This window comes from Giraffa tippelskirchi, chromosome 7 (assembly GCF_054371585.1).
Source record: "Giraffa tippelskirchi isolate mGirTip1 chromosome 7, T2T-mGirTip1v1.2.pri, whole genome shotgun sequence".
Taxonomy (NCBI): Eukaryota; Metazoa; Chordata; class Mammalia; order Artiodactyla; family Giraffidae; genus Giraffa; species Giraffa tippelskirchi.
Window position 1 is genome coordinate 158,914,619 of NC_137281.1, and position 27,911 is coordinate 158,942,529.

The 27,911-nt window shown below is 46.5% G+C and overlaps 1 protein-coding gene across 1 annotated transcript in view; it reads right to left on the minus strand.

The window, feature by feature from the left end:
* KCNK10 (potassium two pore domain channel subfamily K member 10) overlaps window positions 1-27,911 on the minus strand; it is a 145,166-nt gene that overhangs the window by 34,699 nt on the left and 82,556 nt on the right. Inside the window, exons 3-4 of the mRNA XM_081510321.1 lie at window positions 24,145-24,262; window positions 11,293-11,453 (exon numbers count right to left, since the gene is read on the minus strand). Of these exons, the coding sequence (XP_081366447.1) occupies window positions 11,293-11,453; window positions 24,145-24,262 (279 nt within the window). The remainder of the gene's footprint in view (window positions 1-11,292; window positions 11,454-24,144; window positions 24,263-27,911) is intronic.

Consider the following 27,911-nt stretch of genomic DNA (forward strand, 5'->3'; position numbering starts at 1 on the left):
CAGGTGGCCAAAGTATTGGAGCTTCAGCGTCTATCCTTCCAATGAATATTCAGGACTGATTTCCTTTAGGATTGACTAGTTTGATGTCTTTGCAGTCCAAGGGACTCTCAAGAGTCTTCTCCAACACCACAGTTCAAAAGCATCAATTCTTCAGTGCTCAGCTTTCCTTATGGGCCAACTCTCACATCCATACATGACCACTGGAAAAACCGTAGAGCTTACTTTGAGACCTTGAGACCATACTCTAGGTAAAGCCCACAACCCAGTGTCCTGCTGCTGCTGCTGCTAAGTCGCTTCAGTCATGTCCGACTCTGTGCGACCCCACAGATGGAAGCCCATCAGGCTCCGCCGTCCCTGGGATTCTCCAGGCAAGAATACTGGAGTGGGTTGCCATTTCCTTCTCCAATGCATAAAAGTGAAAAGTGAAAGTGAAGTCACTCAGTCATGTCCGACTCCTAGCGACCCCATGGACTGCAGCCTACCAGGCTCCTCCGTCCATGGGATTTTCCAGGCAAGAGTACTGGAGTGGGGTGCCATTGCCTTCTCCACCCAGTGTCCAGCATACAGTAAATCCTCAAAGCACATGCACACCTTATTTCCAGACTTCCATACTGAGTTACACAATACTCAGCCTGCCTCAACCAAATCCCACTGGACAAATGACAAGTCTCCCTACAAAGATCCCTGCATACAGAAGTTTGTAAGTGAATGCCCATCCCAAAGTAGCAGTCAGATTCCCAGAAGCTTCCTGTGATCAAAGTTTGCCAGAAAGACAAAAAAACACTCTGTTAAAGCTACCTTAAAAATGTTTAAAAGGTAAACATTATCCAGGCAGTATTTTAAGTAGTTATATTTTAGGCAATTTGATAGTCTTGCCGTTTTAGGAAACTGTGAAGATTCATTTTAAAGGTCATTAAAATTTTCATCTCAGATGGCAACAGGAGACACCCAAGGGACATTGGCAGGTTATAAAAGATTGACAAGAAAGAGGAAAAATCATACATTAGATTAATCCCCAGTGGGCTAGCCAGAGATAGTGCTGAGATGGTTTGCCTGCTGAAGAATAGTGGAACCAACTATCTTTAGGATAGATCATCGGAATCAAGCCTCCAGGCATGTTCCCTTATTAGCTAGAATGATCTTATTTCTGGGCTTCCCAGGTCATGCCAGTGGTAAAGAGCCCACCTGCCAAGCAGGAGACCTGGGTTCAATCCCTAGGTCGAGAGGATCCCCCGGAGGAGGGCATGGCAACCCACTCCAGTATTCTTGCCTGGAGAGTCCTCATGGACAGGGGAGCCTGGCGGGCTACAGCACTTGGGGTCTCAAAGAGTCAGACATGACTCAGCACACAGACAACAATCTCATTTCCAGAGTATAAAGTTTCTAAATCTCTCTTTAAGGACCCATGTGAGAGAAGAGAATTCTGAGTGGGAACACCACTGGCCCTGAAGAACCAGACAGGACCATGACTGGAGACCCCAGAGCTCACGAGGAAGATTCAGTCAGGGGGCCAGGACACGTCCCCTGGGACCTGTGGCACACCTGATCCCTTAAATCCCAGCAGAGTCAAGGTTCTTAACTGGGACAGTTTTGCCCTTAAGGAGACATTTAATAATGTCTGGAGACATTATTGGCTCTCATACTGGAGACACGGATGATACTGACATCTAGTGAGGCCAGGGAAGCTGCTAAACAACCCACAATGCACAGGACAGGTCTCAAGACCATTTCCAGCCCAAAATGTCCACAGAACTGAGGCTGGGCAAGACTGCATCGAGGAAGGGAGAGAAGAAGGACCACCGGACCATCATGGACAAGGGCTTCCCTGGTGGCTCAGCTGGTAACGAATCCACCTGCAATGAGGGAGACCTGGGTTCGATCCCTGGATTGGGAAGATCCCCTGGAGAAAGGAATGGCTACCCACTCCAGTATTCTGGCCTGGAGAATTCCATAGCCTGTACAGACCATGGGGTTGCAAAGAGTCGGACCTGACTGAGTGACTTTCACTTTCTTCCATCATGGACAAACTTCGTCATGGCTGTCATTAAGAGATGCTGTGTCATCTGTTTGGTGGATGTCACTTATATAGTTCGTCCCAAGTGAACATTAGGGACAATATTCTTAAATGAATTCAGCTGTTCTGAACCTAATCAAGAAAGCTTTAAAAATATATGACTTCTGTGCTTTTAAAAACCATTACCAGCATTTCCCTGGTGGCTCAGTGGTAAAGAGTCCCCCTGTCAATGCAGGAGAGACTGGTTCGATCCCACGTCCAGAAAGATCCCATATGCCGCAGAGCAACTAAGTGCATGAGCCACAACTACTGAGCCCACATGCTCTGGAGCCCCTGCTCTGCAGCAGGAGAAGCCACCGCAATGAAAAGCCCGGGCACGGCAGCTGAGAGCAGCCCCGCTCACCACAGCTAGAGAAAAGCCCACACAACAACGAAGACCTAGTGCAGCCATACATAAATGAATAAACCTCAAAAAACATTTACCTCCCATCCCCTTCCAGCCGCTTAGGAAAAGCAAGAAAGCAAACTGTTCACATTCAAACCAGGGTCTTCTCTCTGATCAAAATCCATGTAACAGGTGACTCAGACAGTAAAGAATCTGCCTGCAATGTGGGAGACCTGGGCTCGATCCCTGGGTTGGGAAGATACCCTGGAGGAGGGCATGGCAACCCACTCCAGTATCCTGGCCTGGAGAATCCCATGGACAGAGGAGCCTGGTGGGCTGCAGTCCATGGGGTCGCAAAGGGTCAAACACGACTGAGCGACTAAGCACAGCACAGCATCCATGTAGCATTAGTCCTGCTGGGTTACTTCTCAGGACTGCAGTATATACACGGTATGCACTAGTACAGGCACAGAGGCAGACAGACACACGTTCACACACACAAACACCCACACACCGTCAGGCACTCTCAGACCAGCATCTGGCCCTCCCCCGCTCCCCTGACTATTTAGGCAAGACGCTGGTGCACATAACTAGTACTGCAGTGATCTTCACCAGTAATGCCAAGAGCTGGGAATCATAGTTGAAGCCACAGAGCTGAGAATAGCATCCAGTTCCCAAAACAAGAGCTTGCATCTTCTTGAAGTAATAATTATTTTGCCAACCCCACTGCTGTGGGGACTAGCTCAAAGACACCCCTGTTTGAAACAGAAGCCCCCCTGCCACAGGTGTTCTTCAAAACCTTTTCTTGATTCATGCCAGGCATCTGGCAGAGGTCTCTGGAGCCCTTGGCTTTCATCACCAGCCCCTTTCTCCAACCCAAAGTGACTAATTCGCCCACGAATTGAACATCATTACCAGATTGAAACTGTTATCACCCTGTCTTAAGCATTTGGCGGGTTCTAAAGTCCCCAAGTTATCACTGCATTGATAAGCCTAGGGTAACATGTTATTTGTCAGCTACACCCAAGCTCCTTTCGTTCCAAAGACAAATAAATATTTCTGCTGTTTCCTTGGGAGGGAAAGGCCAAAGAAGAAAAGTGTCCCTTGGTTTTAGAGGTACTATTGGAAAGCCTGTGGATCAGCCAGATGAAAAGAAGCAGCGGCTCTTTACCAGAGGCCAAAGTCCAACTCAGAGCAAGAAAATGAGATCCAGTCCGAAATCTGACCAAGTTTCCTACAGCATGCTATCAGGTGACAGTCAGCCCAGCCCACCAAGAGCCAGCCCACAGCTGGGGAGGGAGAGGCCTGCCTCTTCCAAAAGCTGCTTTGGAACCAAGGTCAGCCCTGCTCAATCCCAAGTAATCTTCCTTCCTTGCTAACTGCTCAGACTCCGGCTGGAAACCGAGGAAGAATTACTTTCACTCTGTATGTTGTTGTTTAGTCACTAAGTCGTGGCCGACTCTTGCAACTCCACGGACTGTATCCCACCAGGCTCCTCTGTCCATGGGATTCTCCAGGCAAGAAGAATGGAGTGGGTTGCCATTTCCTTCTCCAGGGGATCTCTCCAAACTAGGGATGGAACCCATGTCTCCTGCATTGGCAGGCGGATTCTTTACTGTTGAGCCAACAGGCTTTCCTTATGTTATATAAATATTTACAAATCGCCCCAAGTCCAGGCTCACTCACTCAACTCTGTGTGGTTTTAGGCAAGTCACTTAACAAATCATGGGCTCCACCTTTGTTGGATGTGATAGGAGCATCACTAGAGATGTGGTCCCCAAAGAGTGAGCCATAGGCCACCTGCATCTAAATCCCAGGGATGCCTGTCACCCTATGGGGCCAACAGGTAGTCCCAGAGAATCTGCACATGACATGACTCATCAATTTACCCACCCCCTCACCTTCCTGCTGGTGGCTCAGAGGTTAAAGCGTCTGCCTCCAATGCGGGAGACCTGGGTTCGATCCCTGGGTCGGGAAGATCCCCTGGAGAAGGAAATGGCAAACCACTCCAGTATTCTTGCCTGGAGAATCCCATGGACGGAGGAGCCTGGTAGGCTACAGTCCACGGGGTCGCAAAGAGTCGGACACGACTGAGCGACTTCCCTTTCCCTTTCCTCACCTTCCTGGAGATCAAACAGTGCATTCCAGGCCCTCTTCCATGTGGGTGGAGCAGGTGACTTGTTCAAGCCAGTGGGTTGTGACTGGAGGCCAAAGCTCTGAAGAGCAAAGTCATGTCTGCTCCCCTAAAAAATCCCCTCACGTCTGGAGAAATGGCCAGGCAGCAGCAGCCTTGGAGGGGGTAGGAGTAAGCTGCTGGTGTTTGTGACCATCATAAACTAACATAAACTAACCTCCTCTGACAGAATCAAGGGGTTTCCCTGGTGGCTCAGTGGTAAAGAATCTGCCTGCCAATGCAGGAGACATGGTTTCCATCCCCAGGTCGGGAAGATCCCCTGGAGAAGGGAATGGCAACCCCCTTCAGTACTCTTGCCTGAAAAAGCCCATGGACAGAGGAGGCTGGCGGTCTACAGTCTACGGGGTCACAAAGAGTCAGACACAACTTAGCAGCTAAACAACAATATCGACCATATCTCAAAAAATTAATTTTTTAATGTGATTGAATGAAAATATGCTATCTGGTCCTGAGACAGCCATCTTGCAAACCATGTGGTAATAAGTCTGTGGATGAAAAGCTAATGTGCCCAGGAAACCAGATCAGAAAGAGAGCAAACCTGGGGATGTGCGTGTGATATTGTGATTCAGAATAAGAAAGATGTGTTTGGTTGTGGTCTTTCCTGGCACAGGGCTCCTAACACCCCAGGAATTTCCTGAGAGCCAAAAAGCTTCTTTTGTTATGTTAATGAAGTGGCTTTGGGGTCATCTAAGGATGGGAGTTGGTTACCAGGGAAACCAACCAGGAACAGAGGGCTGAACTTTCAGCAGCACCCCCAACTCCTAATTTCCAGGAGGAGGAGAGGGGTTGGAAATTGAATCAATCGCCAATGGCCAACGACTGAATCAATCACACCCATGGGATGAAACTGCAATAAAAATTCAAAATGGAGGAGATACAGAAGGCTTCCAGGTTGGTAAACCAGAACACTCCACATGCCACCAGGCCAGGCCCCAGATCCCCTGGGGAAGCGCCACTGATTTTGGACCTTGCACTGTGTATCTCTCCATCTCACTTTTGATCCACACCCTTAAATACCCCTGGTGATAAAGCAGTAGTCTAGTGAGTAAGCTGGTCTCCTGACTTCTCTAAGCCACTCTAACAAACTAACTGAACCCAAGGAAGGAAGGGGTTGGGGGGAACCTCTGATTCATGAACCTCCACTCACCAGAAGCACAGAAACAAGCTGGACTCGCTATTGGCATCTAAGGCTGAGAGCAGGCCTGGGGGACTGAGCCCCTAGCCTGTGGGACCGGATGCTGAGTCCAGGTAGACAGCGCCAGACTTGAGCTGAATTGTAAGACACCGAGCTGGTATCAGAGAAGTCCTTGGCGGTGTGGGGGAAAAAATTCCACACTCGGGAACTCGCACCAGAATCCTTCACGTGTTCCTGAGAAAAGGATGCCTGAAGCCTGAACCAACCTCGCTCCAGGCTTCTCGCTGTGTAAGCTGTGTCGAATTTTTAACCCTCTGTCAATCAGCACGGGGGCAAGGCCCACTTTCCTGGCCTCACGTTCCACGTAGAAGAACGCCAGCCAGAGAAACACTCCTGGGCCTCACGCCATGTGCAGCCAGACAGGGGCTCACCCAGCGGGCTCGACAGGAGGGACCGAGTTCCCTCACCCAGCAGACTCGGCGGGAGGGACCGAGTTCCCTCACCCAGCAGACTCGGCGGGAGGGACCGAGTTCCCTCACCCAGCAGACTCGGCGGGAGGGACCGAGTTCCCTCACCCAGCGGGCTCGGCGGGAGGGACCGAGTTCCCTCACCCAGCAGACTCGGCGGGAGGGACCGAGTTCCCTCACCCAGCGGGCTCGGCGGGAGGGACCGAGTTCCCTCACCCAGCGGGCTCGGCGGGAGGGACCGAGTTCCCTCACCCAGCGGGCTCGGCGGGAGGGACCGAGTTCCCTCACCCAGCAGACTCGGCGGGAGGGACCGAGTTCCGTCACCCAGCGGGCTCGGCGGGAGGGACCGAGTTCCCTCACCCAGCGGACTCGGCAGGAGGCGCCGAGTTCCCTCACCCAGCGGGCTCGGCAGGAGGGACCGAGTTCCCTCACCCAGCGGGCTCGGCGGGAGGGACCGAGTTCCCTCACCCAGCGGGCTCGGCGGGAGGGACCGAGTTCCCTCACCCAGCGGGCTCGGCGGGAGGGACCGAGTTCCCTCACCCAGCGGGCTCGGCGGGAGGGACCGAGTTCCCTCACCCAGCGGGCTCGGCGGGAGGGACCGAGTTCCCTCACCCAGCGGGCTCGGCGGGAGGGACCGAGTTCCCTCACCCAGCGGGCTCGGCGGGAGGGACCGAGTTCCCTCACCCAGCGGGCTCGGCGGGAGGGACCGAGTTCCCTCACCCAGCGGGCTCGGCGGGAGGCGCTGAGTTCCCTCAGCTCGGCCCCCTTTTTTCTCTTATTTGAAACCTTCTTCAAAGGTTTCTTTTGTTTGAAACCTTTCTTCAAGGGAACTGCACTCTGTTTCGCTCTCTCTGGTGCAGCAAGTAGAGCAGACCCTGCCCTCACCAAGGAGGCCTGTGGTACCAAAGACCAAGATGGCGTGGGGGCAGTGTCTCTGCAATGGCCAAAGATGCAGCACCCGGACCCCCAGAACCTGGACCACGATGAGCGATCACTCCCATGACTCTTACATTACACAGCACAGTTGACCTTAAGAGATGAGGAGAGATATCTCATCTCTCATCTAACTGTGGGCTTCTCTGGTGGCTCAGATGGTAAAGAATCTGCCTGCAGTGCAGGAGACCCAGGGTTTGATCCCTGGGTTGGGAAGAGTCCCTGGAAAAGGGAATGGCGATCCACTCCATTCTTGCCTGAAGAATTCCATGGACAGAGAAGCCTGGCAGGCTACAGTCCATGGGTTACAAAGAGGAGGACGTAACTGAGCAACTAACACACACACACACACTCACACACACTCACACCTAATCACATGAGCTCTTAATCCACAGTGCTTTCTCCAGCTGACAGGAGAGTTCAGAGGGGAAGTCATTGAGATAGAAGAAGGATTCCATGCTGTCTTCAAAGATGAGGGGCCCTGTGCCAAGGATTGTATGCCACCTCGAAGGTGAGAATGGCCCCCACCCTATGACCAGCAAGGAAACTGGATTCTCAGTCTTACAACCATGTAAACTTATTCTTTGCCAAGATTTGAGTGAGTGTGGAAGCAGATTCTTCCCCAGATCCAGAACCCAGCCTGGCTGACACTCTGACTGTTTAGCCTTTGATATCCTGATCAAGAACCTTTCCCAAGCCTGCCCTGATGTCTTACCTACACAACAGTGATATAATAAACCAGTGCCGCCTTAAGTGTCTACGTTTGTACTAATTTGTTACACAAATCCTCCTAAATCAGGGTGAAAATAGTAAGTCCTTCTGGCATCAAAGCTAAAACTACATTCTCTGATGAGCTTATTAGCAAGAAAGTTGGGCTTTTAATCTCCATTTGACTTCTGTATCTATTTCTCAATTAGTTCGTAACTCCAGAGGGGAAAAAAAGAGTTTTCGTTTATTCACCCCATAAAACCCCCAACAGTCAGATATTTAAGAATGCTTTTGGCATTTCTACATAATATTAATACAATAACTCAACAATTCTTTAAAATGAGCCTCAGACCTGGAATGGAATAAAAGAATCCAAACCATGTCACCTCAGAATCTAGGCACCTAGATGGTATATTTTACCTTTACTCCACTAAAAATCCTCTCTTCACAAGAGCTGAGAGAAAACATACCGGGTGAAGGAAAAGACTAAATCATGGAGCAAGTGAAAAATACATAAACCATCCTCATGGGAACCAAAAATTCACAACCCCAAGCTTTGTTGGTTTATACAATTCTTAGTTATCAAAATAGGGCTTCCCTGGTGGCTCAGATGGCAAAGAATCCACCTGCAATGCAGGAGACCCAGGTTCGATCCCTAGGTTGGGAAGATCCGCCAGAGAAACAAATGGCTACCCACTCCAGTATTCCTGCCTGGGAAATCCCAAGGACCAAGGAGCCTGGCGGGCTGCAGTCCTTGGGATCACAAAGACTCAGACACGACTGAGCAACTAACACTTTCACTTTTCAAGAGTAAGTGGCCTTTTAGATGTAGTTCAAATGAATAGCCAAGAACTTTGAGACTTTCTACCAAAACTGCACACAGCAAGTGAACTGCAGCAGAATCGCTTGTTTGTAGATTGAGCAAGTGTGGTCATAGTCCTCCTGGAACTCAGACACCCATCCACAGCACCTTCCAATGTTCTGCAAAGGCATACATCGTGTGCTGCCAATTCAGTAATATACTGCCGGCTTCTTCCTGAAAGACTCCCGGTCTTTGATGGCACCACAAGGAAGTGAGCGGGCCATCAGCATAAAATGAAACATGAGATTCTGAAGGCTCTGTCCCAGAGTCTTGGTAATGATCCATTTGAGATGCAGCTTTAAGGGGAAGAGCCGTCCTCTCTACTTACAGTAAGAGATTCATTAGGGGAACTAAGTCCCCAAATTCAGGAGCAGATGTCGTCAAAATGATTGCAACCTCTTCCCTCATTTAGAATACAGTTTCCAAAGTTTATTTTTACTTAAGGGGGAATTTCGAAAGCTTGTAGTGTGATCTTTCCTTTCCACAAATAAACTCAGATCTAGAGAAGCTATGTAAAAATAAAAACGCCAGATCAGACATTTCTCCACTTGAATTCTGTTCTTCTGAGTGTTCAAGCCACCAGATTCATTTTTCTCTAACTCAGAAACCATGAGGCCATGGCTAACAGGCTACCTCTGAGAAGTTCAAAACAGCCCTTGGAAACAAGGGGGCCATGTCTGGGTGTAGGAAGACCCGAGCATCTGATGGTTTCCATGGTGACCACGGAGCCCAGGTGCACACTCTAATGAGGCTGGGTGGCCAGCCAGCAATTCGGAGCAAAGGTTGTGGAAGGTTCCAGAAAGACCGCTATGTTACCGAGCCACTCATGAAATCCCAACGGGTGGCCGGTTTGCCAACAAGTGCCCCCTTTGGGAGACAGACACTCAGTGGCCCTGAACTCTGTATCCGGCCCTATGCCAAGCTCTTTTCCATATATTATTTAATTTCACCATCACCAAGACCTTACAAAGTAAATTCAAATTCCACCCCATTTTGCCAATGAGTAAACTGAGGCAAGGGCTTCCATGGTGGCTCAGTGGTAAAGAATACGCCTGCAGTGCAGGAGACCTGGGTTCGATCCCTGGGTCTGGAAGATCCCCTGAAGGAGGGCATGGCAATCCACTCCAGTATTCTAGCCTGGAGAATCCCCATGGACAGAGGAGCCTGGCGGGCTGCAGTCCATGGGGCAGCAAAGAGTTGGACACAACTGAAGCGAGTTAGCAAGCACACACGCAAACTGAGGCAGCTCACCCAAAGTCCCTGAGCTTACAGAAGGCATCTCCAAGCCAGCTCTAGTGCCTCATTTCTCCACTCAACTCAAGAAGAATTTATGAAACTGCTCGAGGGGCACACTCCCTCACATTCTTCTAAAGAGAAGCTTATGTCATGATTTCTCGTCTCAGAGGGGAAAACAAGCTCAGTCTTAGAACTGACCACTGACCTATTTCTGCCCATCATTTCCAGATTCTGATAAAGAGTTCAAATTGTCATTTTTAAATACGAAGACATCATAAGAAATAATTCCCTGAAGGAAGTTTGAACGACTTGAGAATTAGGTAAAGGGATGAGAAAGAGAGCAGAAATGATCTTACTCCTAAACAAAACGAGTGTTCTGTTCAATTATATGATCGAGTGTGAGCTAAAGGGCATTGGAAACCCCAGGCCAATCCCTCCACATGCCTGTCACTGATACCAGGAATGCCACCTCTAGTAAACAAACCCCTTGCACTGAGATTTTTGTCCCTTGTTTCAAGGTGAGTCCATGGGATCCTTCTCAAAAGGAAAAACTCACTAAGGCAATAGCAATCATCAACACTTTAGTATGAGTTAATATGTGAGTGGACTATTGCTGAGGGAGCACTCAGCTGTGGGAGAAGAGAGAGGAAGGGGCCGGGAGGAGACAGATACAAAGCACAAAGCAATGTCTGGAAATTGCAGGCGTCTGGAAGAGGTCTTAGAAGCCAGGATCAGCCTAAAGACGCTGGGCTTGGAAATAAAACAGAGAGCAGAAGCTCCAATAACAAAATGGATAGGTTTGTAATTCTCTACTTTATTGCCAGGCTTCCCAGGTGGCACAGCGATAAAGAATCTGCCTGCCAATGCAAGAGCTCAGGAGACTCGGGTTTGATCCCTGGTTCAGGAAGATCCCCTGGAGGAGGAAATGGCAACTGATTTCAGTATTCTTGCCTGGAGAATTCCATAGACAGAGGAGCCTGGTGGGCTACAGTCCATGGGGTTGCAAAGAGTTGGACACAACTGAGCGACTGAGCACCACTTTATTGCCAATACACTAAAAAACACATCTTCCTTCTTTAATAAGAAGTTGTGTATGCCTCATGTCTTCAAAATATGTGTTGGAAAATCCACACTTAACCCTCTTGTGTTGTGATTCCAGGGAGACCGACAAGAGACAAGAATTAAGAACTGTACCTGTGACTACCATGGGTCGCAATAAAAAAATATGACCACAACATTGAACTATCCCATTAAAAGTGGGAACGATACCATAAAACCCTGGTAATTTCTTCTGGATCCTGTCAGGCTAAAGCCAATTGGATCACAGAGGTTAGGGTTTAAATAGACGCAGTACTCACTCGAAAGACCTTCTCCACTCTTGCAATGCTTTTCCCAAAGATGGTTCCAAGTTGGTCTCCAATTCCAGCCAATAAGAAACCAAAGAGTGGAATTCCAAAGATGGCATATAAAATACAAAAGATTTTGCCTCCTTCAGTGCTTGGAGCAATATTCCCATACCCTGGTGAGAAATATTAAAAAGAGAGAGGGAGAGTGATGAAGCGGCAGAGAAATTAGAGTACTGAACCAAAGAACCTGACTTCCTAGAGGCTTCTTCATCCCCACCCTGAACTTCATGAGTTTTAGGAGAGCTCCATTCTAAAGGCCCTACAAAATTTAGAACATCGTTCCTTTGCGTCTCTTCTTTCTCTCCCTGTATACAGTTTCAAGAGGATCCAGGTCTCCAGGATCTGATAAGATGACATGTATTTCATCAGATGACATTTTAGGAGATCTGTGGTCATCTAGAATTGCATTTCTGGTGGGAAATGGTACCACCCATTTCAGAAACATCAGACATCTTCGGCGTGTCTGGTTTAGGGACAGTGAGCACCTAAGGAGGGTTTGCCGTGGCTTTTTTAGATTTGAAAAGAGCTTCTCCTATCCAGCCTCGTCCTGTGGCCCTCCCCTCCACAGGACGGACTGTGGCTGTCTCCTGCATTTGCCTTCTTAGGGTGAGGGATGTTCCGCATTAAGGAGGATGGGTGGTCTAGGACGAACTCAGAAAGTACCCCTGGATCATACAGCCCTGCCTTGAGAAGCCTGAAAACAGTCAGGACTGGAGGAGGAGAGGCCGTGTGCTCCTTCTCACGTGGACTGGGATGCTGAGCTCTGCCTGGGTCTCTTTCTCTCTTTCCCGGTAACTCCACACCATCTGAGACCTGCCCCCCACCGACCCCACTTCTTGCACCAAGAATCCAAGGATTCTTGGATTCAGGTGCGAAATAAAGGTTTGGTGGTGGAATGGATGTGTAAACACAAAATAATCCTCCAATAGCCAGATCTATTCGCTTGTTGTTTCAAACAGTGCTTCGAAAACACCAACATCCGCATTCTCAAGAGTTCTGCAGTGATGTGAGTAACTAGTGAGTATTTGGCTTACTCTCTCTGACAGGACTGAAGACAGTGGTGCTGGAAGAAAAAGGCGTATAGCATCAACACACAGTATACAGAGAGGAGACTCTACATTAGTCGGTAGTCACGCCAGTGAGTGTTGCAATATTACGCTAACTAGTGTCTAGCTAGTCACCTAACTTAACATTCTGTCACATAGGGCAACTGAAGTGGGGCCTATCTCTAAACCCACGCAGGAAGTGAGCTATTGGGCTCATGGTTATTAGCATGCTGGGAATGTGACACAGGAACGATAATGCTGACGGCTGGTCCATCACTCAGCCTCCTGTGGGCCAGGAGGACTCACTCTTGCTTTCTGCCTTTGAGTATTGAGTCACCTGGTTATTTTCCTGTTCAGTTTCCCAGTCAGAATCATTCGAACCTCTTATCACAAATCATCTAAATTATAGCTTCTATTTTTTAAATGACTATTCAGGCAAGCCTTCTAATCTTGCTTTTCTTTTACTCACCATGATTTCTATTTAATTGTGCAAAAAAAAAAATCTCAGAACTTTTTTCGGGTGTTTTCAGGGACTCGGACAAAATCATTCTGTCAGCATTTCCCTCTAGAATAATCTGATTTATGTTAACACAGCCCTGTTAAAAAGGAATAAAGGTGTCTATACAGCTCCAATTCCTGCAGGATTATGGTGACACCTGGAAATATTCTGGTAATTTATAGAAACATTTATGGCTCTGGCTTCACTGTCTCCCAGTTGCCTGATTACTGTCAAGGAAGCCGATTATCTTTTAGTTTGAATATCTCAGAAAGAAGTGCATTGCAGCCACAGGGAGACACAATGAGGCTTTGAATCTGCAGAGCTGGCATCTTATTAACCTTAACAAGTGCTGCACCCCTTCCACCAGCTTTTAAAGAGGATCTGCTCCACCGCTTAGGTCAGGACTGTGCTCAGGGGACATTCCCATCATCTAAAGAGCTTGAGAGCAAAGCAGGAAGAGGAGGCTCCAATCCAATACCACCACCTTCACCCAGGCATCCTCAGACTCACGTAACATCACCAAGCCTGGTTCTGGAGGGGTTCAAGGGAAATGTGGGGGAAACCAGTCAACTGTATGCTTCCAACGCAAAGTGTTAGCAGTAGTGTGAATCTTATTACAGTGGTCTCCTTATTCTGGGTTTTGAAGGCTAGAACACTAAAATTAGAACAAAGTTCTCAGGTACTCAAGAAGTAATATTCAAATAAGCCTTGAATAGGGGATACTTTGGCCACCTGATGCAAAGAACTGACTCATTTGAAAAGACCCTGATGCTAGGAAAGATTGAAGGCAGGAGGAGAAGGGGACGACAGAGGATGAGATGGTTGGATGGCATCACTGACTCGATGGGCATGAGTTTGAGTAAACTCCGGGAGTTGGTGATGGACAGGGAGGCCTGGCGTGCTGCAGTCCATGGGGTCTCAAAGAGTCGGACACAACTGAGTGACTGAACTGAACTGAACTGAGGGGCTTCCCTGATAGCTCAGTTGGTAAAGATCTGCCTGCAATGTAGGAGACCCCCACTCAATTCCTGAGTTGGGAAGATCTGCTGGAGAAGAGATAGGCTATCCACTCCAGTATTCTTGGGCTTCCTTTGTGGCTCAACTGGTAAAGAATCTGCCTGCAGTGTGGGAGACCTGGGTTCAATCCCTGGTTGGGAAGATCCCCTTGAGAAGGAACGGCTACCCACTCCAGTATTCTGGCCTGGAGAGTTCCATGGGCTTATAGTCCATGGGGTCACAAAGGGTCAGACATGACTGAGCAACGTTCACTTTCACTTTCAAGCCTTGAATAAGCCTGTTTAAGCCATTCCTTCACTTTAGATGTAAAGTAATTGCCTTTTTTGAGTTATGCTGTATCTTATGCGTGTGTCTGTCTGTCTGTCTGTGTCCCCTGCCTCTGATAAACTATATGGAGTGGCTGTTATCCAATTTGACACTCCACCCTGTTACTCTAAGAAAATTCCAGAAGTTACTTTTTGGAATTTTGCTCTGAGGCAACAGGAAAGACACATTCCTGGATTTTTGCCTCTGTTTGTACTGGGCCCTCGAGACTTCCCTGCCCATTCTTCCTGAACGCTTGACAGAACTTTGAAGTAAGATGTCACGGGGCCTTAGAACTCAGGGAATTAAAATTCTATTCTGATTCTTCCACTTGCTCTCAGATCTTGGGCAATTTACCTTTCCAGCCCGCTTTCCTCGTCTGAATGATGGGGCTATTCATCACACCTACCTTACAGCTTAAATGGCTACATGTGAAGCCTGAGGACCCTTTGGAGACTAAATCCATGTGAAACAGGAGGCCCAGTGTAAGCACGCAGTAAGGATCTGCAATTATCACCTTGCCCCAGGTTTTCTGGGGGAAGGAATCACTTTGTGTCTCCAGCAAAACTAAGCCCCAGGAGAAAAGAGATAGCTGGTTCCTATTTTCTCTCCAGAAACTCCACTGTTCTCCCACAGCACCGAGACAAGAGACACCACGCCTGCGCCCCAGGCCGGACAGGCTGGATGGCACAGAGGCCCCCGGCGGGATTCGGGGTGTGGGTCCCTGGGGCAGCAAAAGCTGGGGGTGAGAAGCCGCAGACGGAGCCCAGAGCATCACAAGCAGACTTCCTAACGCGGAAGGCTCCGGGGCACCTCCACCAGCTGGCTTCTGGTGACTTTTGGCAGGAGGAGAGCAGCCTAGCGAGAACACTGCTGTGAATGAGAAAGCCCAAGGCGGCGCTCAGCTCCGGTCACCCCCTGGCTAGAAAAGAGCCAGAGCCCTTTCTGAAGACAAAGCTGATGTTTACAGAGCATGCGGGCCTGAGCAGCGCACACGGAGCCCTCCCGTTTGCTATTTACGTGCCGAAGCCAAATCTTGGCCAAACCGTGTGCTGTTCAGCTCTGGGATGTGGTTTCGAGTAAAAGCTGTCAAGCCCGGCTGTGCGTCTGTGGGTGTGTGGCAGTCACGCAGGGCCCCCCGCTTAAAAGGGCTTCCTTCACTCTCGCTTTAATGCTCTGCTGTTGTCATTTTGAGGCTCTTAATCATGTTTTTGTTTTTTAACGAGACTGCATTTTCGTTTGACACTGGGCTTCGTGCCTTATGTAGCTGGTCCTGGTGAATAAAGTGGGGCTCTGTGGCTTACTTACCTTGAGATATTAGACAAGCTACTTAATGTCTCTGGTTCTCAGTCCTCTCGTTAGTAAAATGAGGCAAATGAGAGTTAATGTGAAACTAAGTGAGATAATATATGTGGAGCACAGTTCCTGGCACCTATTGCCATTGTTCAGTCACCAAGTTGTGTCCGACTCTTTGCGACCCCATGGATTACAGCATGCCAGGCCTCCCTGTCCATCACCAGCTCCCGGAGTTTACTCAAACTCATGTCCATTGAGTCGGTGATGCCATCCAACCATCTCATCCTCTGTCAGCTCCTTCTCCTTCTGCCTTCAATCTTTCCCAGCATCAGGGTCTTTTCCAGTGAGTCAGTTCTTTGCATCAGGTTGCCAAAGTATTGTAGCTTCAGCATCAGTTCTTCCAATGAACACCCAGGACTGATCTCCTTTAGGATTAACTGGTTGGATCTCCTTGCAGTCCAAGGGACTCTCAAGAGTCTTTTCTAACACCACAGTTCAAAAGCATCAATTCTTTGGCACTCAGCTTTCTTTATAGTCCAACTCTCACATCCACACATGACTACTGGAAAAACCATAGCCTTGACTAGACAGATCTTTGCTGGTAAAGTAATGTCTCTGCTTTTTAATACACTGTCTAGGTTGGTCATAACTTTTCTTCCAAGGAGCAAGCATCTTTTAGTTTCATGGCTGCAGTCACATTGGCAGGTGGATTGTTATCCACTGTACCACCAGGAAGTCCAACAACTCTTAATTAAGTTCCAGGTGAGGGACACAATTACCGGTTACCATCTGGGACCTGATGAGGGACTCTCTAGGATGTGGGTCGAGTCAAGTGACCTAATCCAAAAGTGCCTCAAATGGGGAATTTCCTGGTGGTCCAGTGGTTAGGACTCTGTGCTTTCCCTGCAGGGAGCATGGATTCGATCCACAGTCAAGGAAATAAGATCCCAAATACCGAGTGGCAAGGACAAAAAAAAAAGCTTCAAAGAGGAAGTCTAATTGGATTCTAGAGCTGTTGGTGAGAACTCAAATCATTGTCTGCCCTTCTACAAATGATGTTTTGTGGGAAGAATCTGCAGATAGCTTCCTCCAGCTGAGGAAAAAGTATAGTTCCTGGAGTTCTCATGTGTTGACCAGCACAGTCAACAAATGAGAATGAGTTATTGAGAAAGGGGACAGGGTGACCTCAACAAGGACAGCAGTCTAGTCTTCTCCTGGCGTGACTCCTGGTTTGGAGAGGAGCCTGAGCGTGTTTTCCTTTTGCCGCACATTTGTAGATCTTCCTGTATAGCTGAGCACAAGAAAACCTTGTTTAAAAAAAAAAGTGTTTTGCTATCTTCAGATAAAAGGGACCTGTTACTGAGTAGTATCACTGCTGTTCAGGAAAAGACTATTATTCCTAAGATCTCTGTATATACATTCTACATAATGAGCACATTTTTTGTGTCTGAATAGCACATAACCTCACGTGGCTCAGGAGAGTCTTTCTGGAGAGTGATTTGGCAAGCCTTTAAAAGGTTCAGGCCCTTTGACACAGCATCCCCTGGGGGATCTTGCCAAGAAAACAAGCAGAGATGAAGATCGCCCTTCGAGTACAAACATTTTCATTGTGATATCACACTATCACAGAAGTAAAAACCACTTAAGCTTGCAACAACATGTGATTACAGGATTGATAGTAGATCCAATGGAACCCATCAAAGATTATGTTTTTCCAAAGAACCTCAGTAATATGGGGCAGTGTTTACAGAATTACGTAGCACATTATGTGAACTCAAGCAAGCATGCTAACATGGGCGTATTTCACAAGTAATGAAAAAGCTCCTCGGCTCCAACTGCCCTACTGCCTGAGTTGTAAATAATGGAAAATGTCTCAGGAAGAACAAGAAAAATTAGCAGGCTCTTAGTGTTTTTATAAGCCTTGATACCACTTGTAATGAATGAATTTGCCACTAAATAATTATGAGAAAACAGTATCTCCTCACCTTATTATTCTTAGTAATACTGTACTCCTGTTTTCTTTAGAAATTTCTAATGGTGTGACTTTCTAAAACCTTCCACCCTGCAGTCAAAATTCAGCCAGCTAAATGGTGTTCAACTCACAACACATTATTTTTCAATTAAGACAGAGAGTGAGAGAAAAAATAGCATTTTTTCCGTTGAATAGAAAAGAACGCAATCCCTAATAGGAACACTGAGCGCTGATCCTGCCGCGGACTTGGGGTTTGGGTCGGCTTTTAGTTTTGTTTGTTTTTGTCTCATGCGTGTTGTGCAGTAGTTTCCTGTTCAGGCTCCATCTTCCCTCAGATTTTGGGAAAGGTCCCTGTCCTTTGCCCAGGTGTGACACAGTATCCATCCTCCCACTATGGAGGCAACAGCATCCCAGGTTGCCAGGACACCAGCACGTGGAAACCTAGGGGCTTATCCAATAGGAAGCGCCATCTAAGACTTGAAACCAAGAGCGAGGAACCCAGAGGAGGAGGAGGCGGCAGCCACAGTGGCCAACAGGGCCCGGCCCAGGCTCTGAGGTCAGATACTTAGGGGCCCTCTGTGATCTCTGAGCCATAAGTGTGCATTTGTTAGGGTTTTTCATTAGGTGAGAGGAAACCCAATGCACGATAGACCCCAGTGCAGGATATTGAACACGTATTAACTCTTTATGGGCAGCTTCACCCCCAGCTCAAAGGGGACAAGTGGGACCTCACTTGTGGCTCCTCTTCTGTTACTCGGCTTCTTCACCCTCAGCTGAGCTCCAGCAGAAAAACCCCTCGAGGAAAGGAAATGAGTGACAGGGTCCTGGGCTTCCCTTTTTCCCGATTTACCTCCAGCAAGAAAAGAAGTCATTTCCTCCAAAACTCACGCAAAAGCCCCTGCAGGAATCCACTCGCTTACTGGCCTAATCCAGAAATCCTGTCCGTCTCTGAACTCAGGACTGTGGCCACGCACATGCACGTCACTGAATTTCTTTCTTTTTTTATGGTTCTAATTTAATTTTAATTTTTAAATTTAAGCATAGTTATTTATAAGGTGTTGATTTCTGCTGTACAGCCAAGTGATTCAGTTACACATACATATATATATATATATATATATATATATATATATATATATATATACACACATTTTTTTATATTCTTTCCATTATGGTCTACCAAAGGATATTGAACAGAGCTCCCTGTTCTATACAGGACCTTGTTGCTCACCCATTCTACATATAATGGCTTGCATCTACTAACCCCAAACTCCCAGCACCTCCCTCCCCTATCCCCTTCCCCCTTGGCAACCACAAGTCTTTTCTCTGTGTGAGTCTGTTTCTGTTTTGTAGAGAGGTTCATTTGTGCCATACATTAGATTGCACATGTAAGTGACATCATATGGCATTTGTCTTTCTCCTTCTGACTTACATCACCGTAAATCCCCCAAAGACACATGAGGCATTTCCCCATCTTAATATCCAGACCGCTACACACAGTTTAAACCGACATTGGTCTTCTCTGGTCTGCTACAGTGATGCCCTCAGGTGATGCTGAGCTGTATGGCACTTTTTGCCCTTACATCAAATGGTGCCATGTCATCCTGCATCCTTTTTTGGATGCTATGGGATTGAGGACAAATATGGCCTAATCTGGTCTGGAGTGTCTGAAAGGCTTCCAGGCCCCAGACTTCCTAGCATAATGTATACTTCTACTACTTAGAATAGTTGATGTTAATACACTTGCAGATTTGTAAGTGCAAACCTAGTATGCTAAAACTTATATTATGAGACTTTCTAAAAAGGAGTGGCAATTCCCTCTCACTCCAAGTTTTCTTATTGGACATAACTTTCTTGATTGCAACAATGCAAAAATCATACAGGTCCTGAAGATGAGGTCTATAACCAGAGACAAAAACCCGTGCCTCTAAAACAGCCCAGAGCTTCTGAAATTTGCTCCAATAGGAAGACAATCACCAAAGATGCATTCCCCCCAAAAAGGCATACCCTCCAACACCCACCTAATGTGTGGCTATGAAAAGTAGGGGGAAGGAAAAACCTCCCAGAAGGTCTCAGAGAGTTATGAGATTTGAGAGATTTGAACTATGAGAGAGATTTCCTCCCAGAGTATAAACAAATGTTAATGCAGGAATCCTCCCACTGAGTGCAGAAGAGTCTCCCTCTGTTTGGCCATCACTGCTATGAACTGGTGATGGCTGTGTGTCTCCCATTCTCCTGAATGAGAATTTTTATTACAGTGTGACTTCACTACTAAATGAGGGCAAATAACTCTCAAACTCTTTTTCAGCAGAGCTGGGAGAGGGATGCAATCTACAGATTCCACCATATATGTCAGGGTTACCCAAAGAAGCTGAGATTGCAGAGGTAACATGGGAAAAAAATACAGAGAAGTACAGAGAATGATTAAAGTGCCCTTTGGTGGCAAATCTCAGAAAGTGTCAGTAAAAATCCAATTATGAAAGTGAGGGTCTCACCTTGAACTTCAAAAGATACATCCCTGTTTGCACCAAGTGTGAAATATAGTGTGAACAGGAAGAGCCTCGGAAGCCTTCCTGAGCTTGACCTGGTCCAGAAAAACAGCAGAGGCAGCGCTGTGCAGAGAGGAGCACAGATGGGCCGAATCTGCAGGAGGCGCTCCGCCTCACTGGCAGCGGCAAAGAGGGGCATCTTGGCCTGTGCGGCCAGAAAGGTTACCAGTTTCTCCCTGCTCTCCTCTTCCAGCCCCGGAAAAGTTCAGCAGAGACCTAGTCCAGGAATATCTAGCTTGTTTGGCATCAAAAGAAACTGGCTCAGCATGAAGATAAAGCTTCCATTTAAAAAAAGGAAAAGTGAAAGAGCAGCAAAACTTACCAATGAATGAAAGACACTCGGCAGAAAGATGCTGCCCCATCCAGACAAAAACTGTGAACAACCCTGAAGTAATCGCCTCTCAGAAGCATCACAGAGAAACCACAGAGATGCACGAAAGCAGGAGAAGATGATGAGACAACAAGTGTGGATGAAATGTGAGCTAAGCTAATGGAATTCAGGGGTAAAAATAGGAAAGATGCTGCTGCTGCTGCTAAGTCGTGTCCGACTCTGTGCGACCCCATAGACGGCAGCCCACCAGGCTCTGCCATCCCTGGGGTTCTCCAGGCAAGAATACTGGAGTAGGTTGCCGTTTCCTTCTCCAGGATGGTGGTGACGGCTGTACAATAACGCGAATGTATTTAGTGCCCCTGAACCATACACTTACAAATGGTTAAAATGGTAAATTTTGGATTACATGTATCTTACCACAATAAAAACATGTACAAGTGAAAAAATAAACATGGAAGTTCTTTGAACTGTTTTCAAGATACAGACTTAAAATAATAATAATGATAATAGAGGGAGGGAGGAAGGAAGAAAGCAAAAGCAAGTGAATAAAATCCAAAGCAAAGGGGCTTCCCTGGTGGCTCAGGGGTAAATAATCTGTCTGCCAATGCAGGAGACACAGGTTCCACCCCGCATCTGGGAAGATCCCACCTGCCACAAGGCAATTAAGCCCGTGGGCCCAACTACTGAGCCTGTGGTCTGGAGCCCTGGTGCCCATAGGAAAGATAAAAGTCCCCTAATGATCACAGAAATGAAAATAAAATTGGAAGACGTGCGTGGAGGAGGTAAGCACCGTGAACACACAAAAGGAGAAGAGAGGATGAGATCAAGCAGTTGATACGACCCACCTCCCAGAGCAACGGAAATAAAAACAAAAATGAACAAAGGGGACCTAATTAAACTTAAAAACTTTTGCACAATGAGGGAAACTATAAGCAAGGTGAAAAGGCAGCCTTCAGAATGGGAGAAAATAATAGCAAGTGAAACAACCGACAAAAAATTAGTCTCCAAAATATACAAGCAGCTCATGCAGCTCGAAACCAGAAAAATAAATGACCCAATCAAAAAGTGGGCCAAAGAACTAAACAGACACTTCTCCAAAGAAGACATACAGATGGCTGACAAACACATGAGAAGATGCTCAATATCACTCATTATCAGAGAAACGCAAATCAAAACCACAATGAGGTACCATCTCACACCAGTCAGAATGGCTGCTATCAAAATCTCTACAAACAATAAATGCTGGAGAAGGTGTGGAGAAAAAGGAACCCTCTTACACTATTGGTGGGAATGCAAACTAGTACAGCCACTCTGGAGAACAGTGTGGAGATTCCTTAAAAAACTGGAAATAGAACTGCCATACAACCCAGCAATCCCACTGCTGGGCATACACACTGAGGAAACCAGAATTGAAAGAGACACGTGTACCCCAATGTTCACTGCAGCACTGTTTGCAATAGCCAGGACATGGAAGCAACCCAGATGTCCATCAGCAGACGAATGGATAAGGAAGTTGTGGTACATATATACAATGGAATATTACTCAGCTATTAAAAAGAATGCATTTGAGTCAGTTCTAATGAGATGGATGAAACCGGAGTCTCTTATACAAAGTACAAGTAAGTCAGAAAGAAAAACACCAAATACAGCACATTAATGCATATATATGGAATTTAGAAAGATGGTAACGATGACCCTATATGTGAGACAGCAGAAGAGACACAGATGTAAAGAAGAGACTTTTAAACTGTGGGAGAAGGTGAGGGTGGGGTGATTTGAGAGAATAGCATTGAAACATGTATATTACCCTATGTGAAACAGATCGCCAGTCCAGGCTCGATGCATGAAGCAGGGCACTCAAAGCCAGTGCACTGGGACGACGTTGAGGGATGGGGTGGGGAGGGATGTGGGAGGGGGGTTCAGGATGGGGGGACACATGTGCACCCGTGGCTGATTCATGTCGATGTGTGGCAAAACCACCACAATGTTGTAAAGTAATTAGCCTCCAATTAAAATAATTAATTTAAAATTAAAAAAAAGAAATAGAAAACCAATTTTAAGGGTTAAAAAGAAGTAGAGGGAAAATACTAGTATAGAAGACATGGAAAGAAGTAACGATAGATGTATAATTGGAATCCCTGAAGAACAGAACCAAAACCATACGGCAGAGAAAATGTTTCAAAATGACAATCAAGACAGCTTTCCTGAAATAAAAGGGACAAAACTCAGTAGCTTTATCAGACGAATGATAAACAAATAATCTTTTGAGCAGCTGAGCAAAAAGATCAAGCCACTTATACTGATAAAAGGGGGAAAATTGCCTGGCATTAGGTTTCTCCACCACTACATAAGCAGAGGGGGAGACAGAGTAACCAACAAGATCCTTAAAAAACAATGTGAGTCAAGGATTTCATTTCCAGCCAAACTGCCCTTCAACTGTAAGGCTACCATCTTGAACAATACAAAAACCCAGGGAGCATTGCTCCCAGGAGCCATTCTGAAGTTTTAGCCATGCAATGCCATTGACAAAAGCAATGGCAAAACCATGATGTAAACCAAGGCTAGAAATGAGCACTGACAATATTTAGCCATAGAACTATGACTAACACAAATGGGAGCATCCAGGCAGCAGAACAGAATGTGAAATATACACCCGATGTTACAGAATGATACAATGAGTAATCATCGATAGCAGAAGAGGAAAAGAAGTGGAGATGCTGAGTAAGTTCCCTGACTGCATTATATATGACAGCTGAGAGCCAAGAGTTATTATTTAAAGTGGGCAAGTCGTCTGACAGAAGCTTAAGCATATTTAATAATATAAAGTAAACACTGACAGCATGGCCTCAACTAAAACTGTGTGGTGAAGAAAGAGATGTCATCACCCATAATAGAGGGCTAATAAACACTGCTTCAAGATTTGAACCCTAAGGTTATTATATGCGATTATACTTATAAAGTTAACCCCTATGACAAACCATTTAACACCTAGGACAAAAATACAACACTCCCCGAGGATCAGATAGAAGATACACAGAAATACAATGAGAACAAAAATTGGTGCAGGAAGTAACTAATCAGAGCTCACTTTATGATCAGCTGTGAAGAACATTTACCCAGCAAAGTAATGCAAACATTCACTTTTGATCTAATCAAACCATAGGGAAGGGAGGAGGAGGGGAAGAGAGCCCTTCTACAACGGGCAGGGAGGAAGAATGGGAACTAATTCCTCATCTTCCTCAATGGAGAGTCAAGAAATCATCACTAAAATAAAATTCAGGAAGTGCAGCACAGATGTGATATTTAAAGACCTGGAGATGAGTATCAAAATAATCAAGCAAAAGAGCTGAAAGCAATGTATCCAGGGGAGATTAAAAAAAGAGAGAAGGGCAGAGACTGCTGTTTTTCATAACAAACTTTGTAGAACAGTTTGATTCCTTCATGAATAACTTTAATAAAAAGTACACTTTTTAAAAAGGAATTTGAACTCAACTAAGCAATCTGAGTTCAACTGACCAATTCAGAGACTGATTTTTTTTCCCTTTAACCTTTCCATGAGGTCCTTTTAAACTAAAGGTCCCCTAGACTTTCATTTTGAAAACTGAAACAGTTCATTCTACTTTGCCTTTTATTGAAAGCCACCACACAAGTACTGTAATAATCTGACAGTGTTTCGTAAGCCTCCTTTGAACCCCCAGCAGTCATATATTCTATGCAGACGAACTGTTGATTTTCGTGCCATTATTCAGGAGGACCTGCCGGGGAAGAGATACTTGCAAACACATGGATACCTATGGTGGTGATGACAGTTCCAGCAAAGAAAAAGGCACTTCCAAGGTCCCAGTGACTGCTGTTGTTGGAAGAGTTTCCTATTGGGCTTACTCCTGCGTTGTCAGCGTCAAGAGCGTGCTGCAAGGAAAGTGAGAAAGCATGAGACTCAGTTAAGAAGTTTATCAAGATTTCCTTGCTCAAGAACCTGCAGTGATCTATAGAGGACAGGTTATGCGGACGCAAGTACAGTCACAAAGTGAAATACTCTTGTTAGAGGGAAAGCACAGCCCGAACTGCACCACCTGTGCTAGACCGCGCGGTACCAAACCTGCGCTTAATACCTGACTTTACTGCAGTTTCAACCTCCTCCAGAAATGTGATCTTTCTGATATTTATTCTTTTCTTTTAGTGAAGTGTTGTTGATTTACAATACTATGTTAGTTTCAGGTGTACAGCAAGGTGATTCGGTTGTTTGGTGTTTTTTTAATTGTGTTTCATTATAGGCCGTTACAAGAATATAGTTCCATGTGCTAAATCCCTCTGCTCATCTATTTCATGCAGAGTAGTCTGCATCTGTTAACCCCATACTCCTCATTTGTCCCTTCGGTAACCACAAGTTTGCTTTCTGCATCTGTGAGTCTATTTCTGCCTTATATATAGACTCTTTTGTATTATCTTTAGATTCCACATATAAATGATATCAGGCTTTCCGGGTGGTACTAGTGGTAAAGAACCCGCCTGCCAACACAGGAGACAGAGGAGACGCAAACTCAATCCCTGGTCGGGAAGACCTCCTGAAGAAAGAAAGAACAGCCCACTTCAGTCTTCGTGCCTGGAGAGTCCCACGGACAGAGGAGCCTGGCAGGATACAGTCCATGGGGTCACAAAGAGGCGGACATGACTGAAGCTACTTAGCACACACACATAAATGACATGTACTATTTGTCTTTCTCTGTTTGAGTTACTTCACTAAATATGACATTTTTTTTCATAATAGTTCTCTTGTCCTATAAAAACCATCCATTTTGTACAGACCCTGGGAGTGTACCTCCAGATGCTAGATGAGAGCCTCCTAACTCATAAATCATTGAGTAAAGACAATTAGATCTTCAAATCTACTTAGCAGAATTTTTTTATAACACTATGCAGTCACTTATTAAAAGTAAAAAATTAGTTTTAAATGGGAGGGGAACCTGATATATACTATATTGTCATTTATGTAAAATTTGCAGGTGTAGGATTCCTAGGAGGCTCAGTGGTAAAGAACCCGCCTGCCAATGTAGGAGACACGAGAGATGCGGGTTCAATCCCTGGGTCAGGAAGATCCCCCGGAGAAGGGCATGGCAACCCACTCCAGTATTCTTGCCTGGAAAATCCCATGGACAGAGGAACCTGATGGGCTATGGCCCATAGGATCACAAAGGTTGTAAAGGACACGAGTGAAGCGAGTGAGCACGCACGCAGGATTTGCCCAGTCCTGGCACAGGTCACGCAGAACAGATACGTCTCGTGGTGCGGATCCACAGAAAGCTGTCTGTGCGGACTGGCACCCAAAGCGGTCGGTCTTGGAGGACAGGGTTTCAGTTCCTTTTCGCTCTCGCCTGTTTTGCTGGGCTGGTTTACACTGAGTTGGTTTCGGGAGTTGAGAGCTGGGACTCCCGGGTCATGGGGCCGTGGCTGTACACCTTACTCACCTCAGAACCTTGGACAAGTTATGTTCAGCCCTCTAGGCAAACTGGAGGTGATAATTCCTCCCCCCACAGAGTTATTGTGAAGATGAAATGATATGATCGATGTAACACACTTAACCGGGTGCCCAGCACTGGAGCAAGGCCTAACAAAGAGCTGCCCACTGTGTGCCTGTGACTGCACTGTCCCCCAACACACACACACACACACACACACACACCCCTCCTTAAAATAAATGACAGTGACTCCTCACTGGCTCCTGGATTTGGAATTTCATACACCTTAAAATTCCCAAAGACTTGGCCACGCTGATGCTCCAACCTCAGTTCACACAACTGGAAAAGCCTCCTGCCCCGGGCAGGACCTTCTAGGAGGCATCCCCTCGTATTCCTGAACCTCTGCTTTGCTCTCCCACAAAGGTGCCGCTCCTTCAGGGTCTAACCTGGGCCCCAATTCTTCCAAGAGGTTCAGTTTGTTCAGGTTCAGCCCCCACGAACGCCCTCAGCCCAGGACTTATACGTCCTCATATACACATCATGGGTCTTTGATCACGCTGCTGAAGATCCTTCCAGAGCCTCGGCATGCACAGAACAAGGTGGACAATCCCTCCACAGCTCTTCCTGAGCGGGCCCTGCCAACCTCTTTCAGGCCAGGGGAGGGGGAGGAGGAGATTTCAACCAGGTGAGCTGTGGTGGAGAAGGGACAGCTGGGAGCTTCAGAGGGAGGTGACAGAAACATGAGCTACTTCTAGAACAAGGAAGAGAGACTCCATTCTCTGCAGAAAACTGTAATAACCCCCCGTGGATACTGCCAGACACAATTAAATATTGAGATGTGATTATATTCATCCTAAATAATGGCAATTAAGCTTTGTTAAAACAGGCAGGCAGTGGTTGCCACAAATTAGATTACAACTGAAAAAGTCAAGCAAATGTTAGTTACATTTGCCTTCATTGATCTGAGATATTTCCAACTCTTTAGACCAGGGATCAACCCGTTTCCAGAAAAAGCCAGACAGTAAATATTTTTGGCTTTGTGGGCCACATATGGTTTCTGCTGCGTATTTTTCCTTTCTTTTTATAGACCTTTAAATATGCAAAACCATTCTTAGCTCACAGTTGTACATAAACAGGCTACTGGCTGGATTTGGCAAACACCCTAGACTATTGTTCAATCCCTGGGTTGGGAAGATCCCCTGGAGAAGGGAAAGGCTACCCACTCCAGGATTCTTGCCTGGAGAATTCCATGGACTAGTCCATGGGGCCACAAAGAGTCAGACACGACTGAGCAACTTTCATTTCACACTTCACACTTCACTAGACAATGGACAAAAGAAAAGAATCTCTTTTGTTCAAGTCTTTACTCTTTCCTGCCTCTAAGAACATGAAATGTAACACTAGCTACTGTCCCGAACATAAGCCTGGCAGCCCGGAATTTAAAACCCAGCTGCATGCAATGTGACTTTGCCCATGGTTTAAATCAGCCTAATCTACAAAGACCACTGGGGGCTCTGCAATCCTCTGCTTCGGACAGAAGACAGAGGGTGAGTCTTTTCTGCTGGTAAAATACCCACTTTCACTCTCCTGTGAGTGCCATCAGACCAGCCACAGGCCTTAACTTTTGTTTATCTCCTCATCATCGATTCAGCTCTGATGGGCCCACCTCAGGGACAGCTCTAGAGCCCAGTCACTTGAGTGGCCTCAGATCACAGCATCAATACCTAATATTTACAACTTCTAGGAAGCTGTGAAGAGTTTGGGTTCAATCCATCTTCACTGTGCTAAGGACGGCACGTTGACATCCAAAGCAGACCCAGTGCAGCGTATAGAGAGACAGGTTTGCAGCAAAGACAAGTTGGGGTAATTATTGGCTTCATAAAAAAAAAAATCCAACGTAAGATTCCTTTTCAAGTTTCTTTTCTTTGAATTATGCAACTGATAAATATTTAATGTTTACATATGTAACCCTCAAGGAAAGTACCTATCGGTTGAAAGGAAAGGAAATTAACATTGGTTGAGTGTCTGCATTGAGGCAGGTGCTCTAGAAGCGCTCTTCCCTTTAATCCCTTTCACAACTTGTGTGTTACTCTATTCTATTC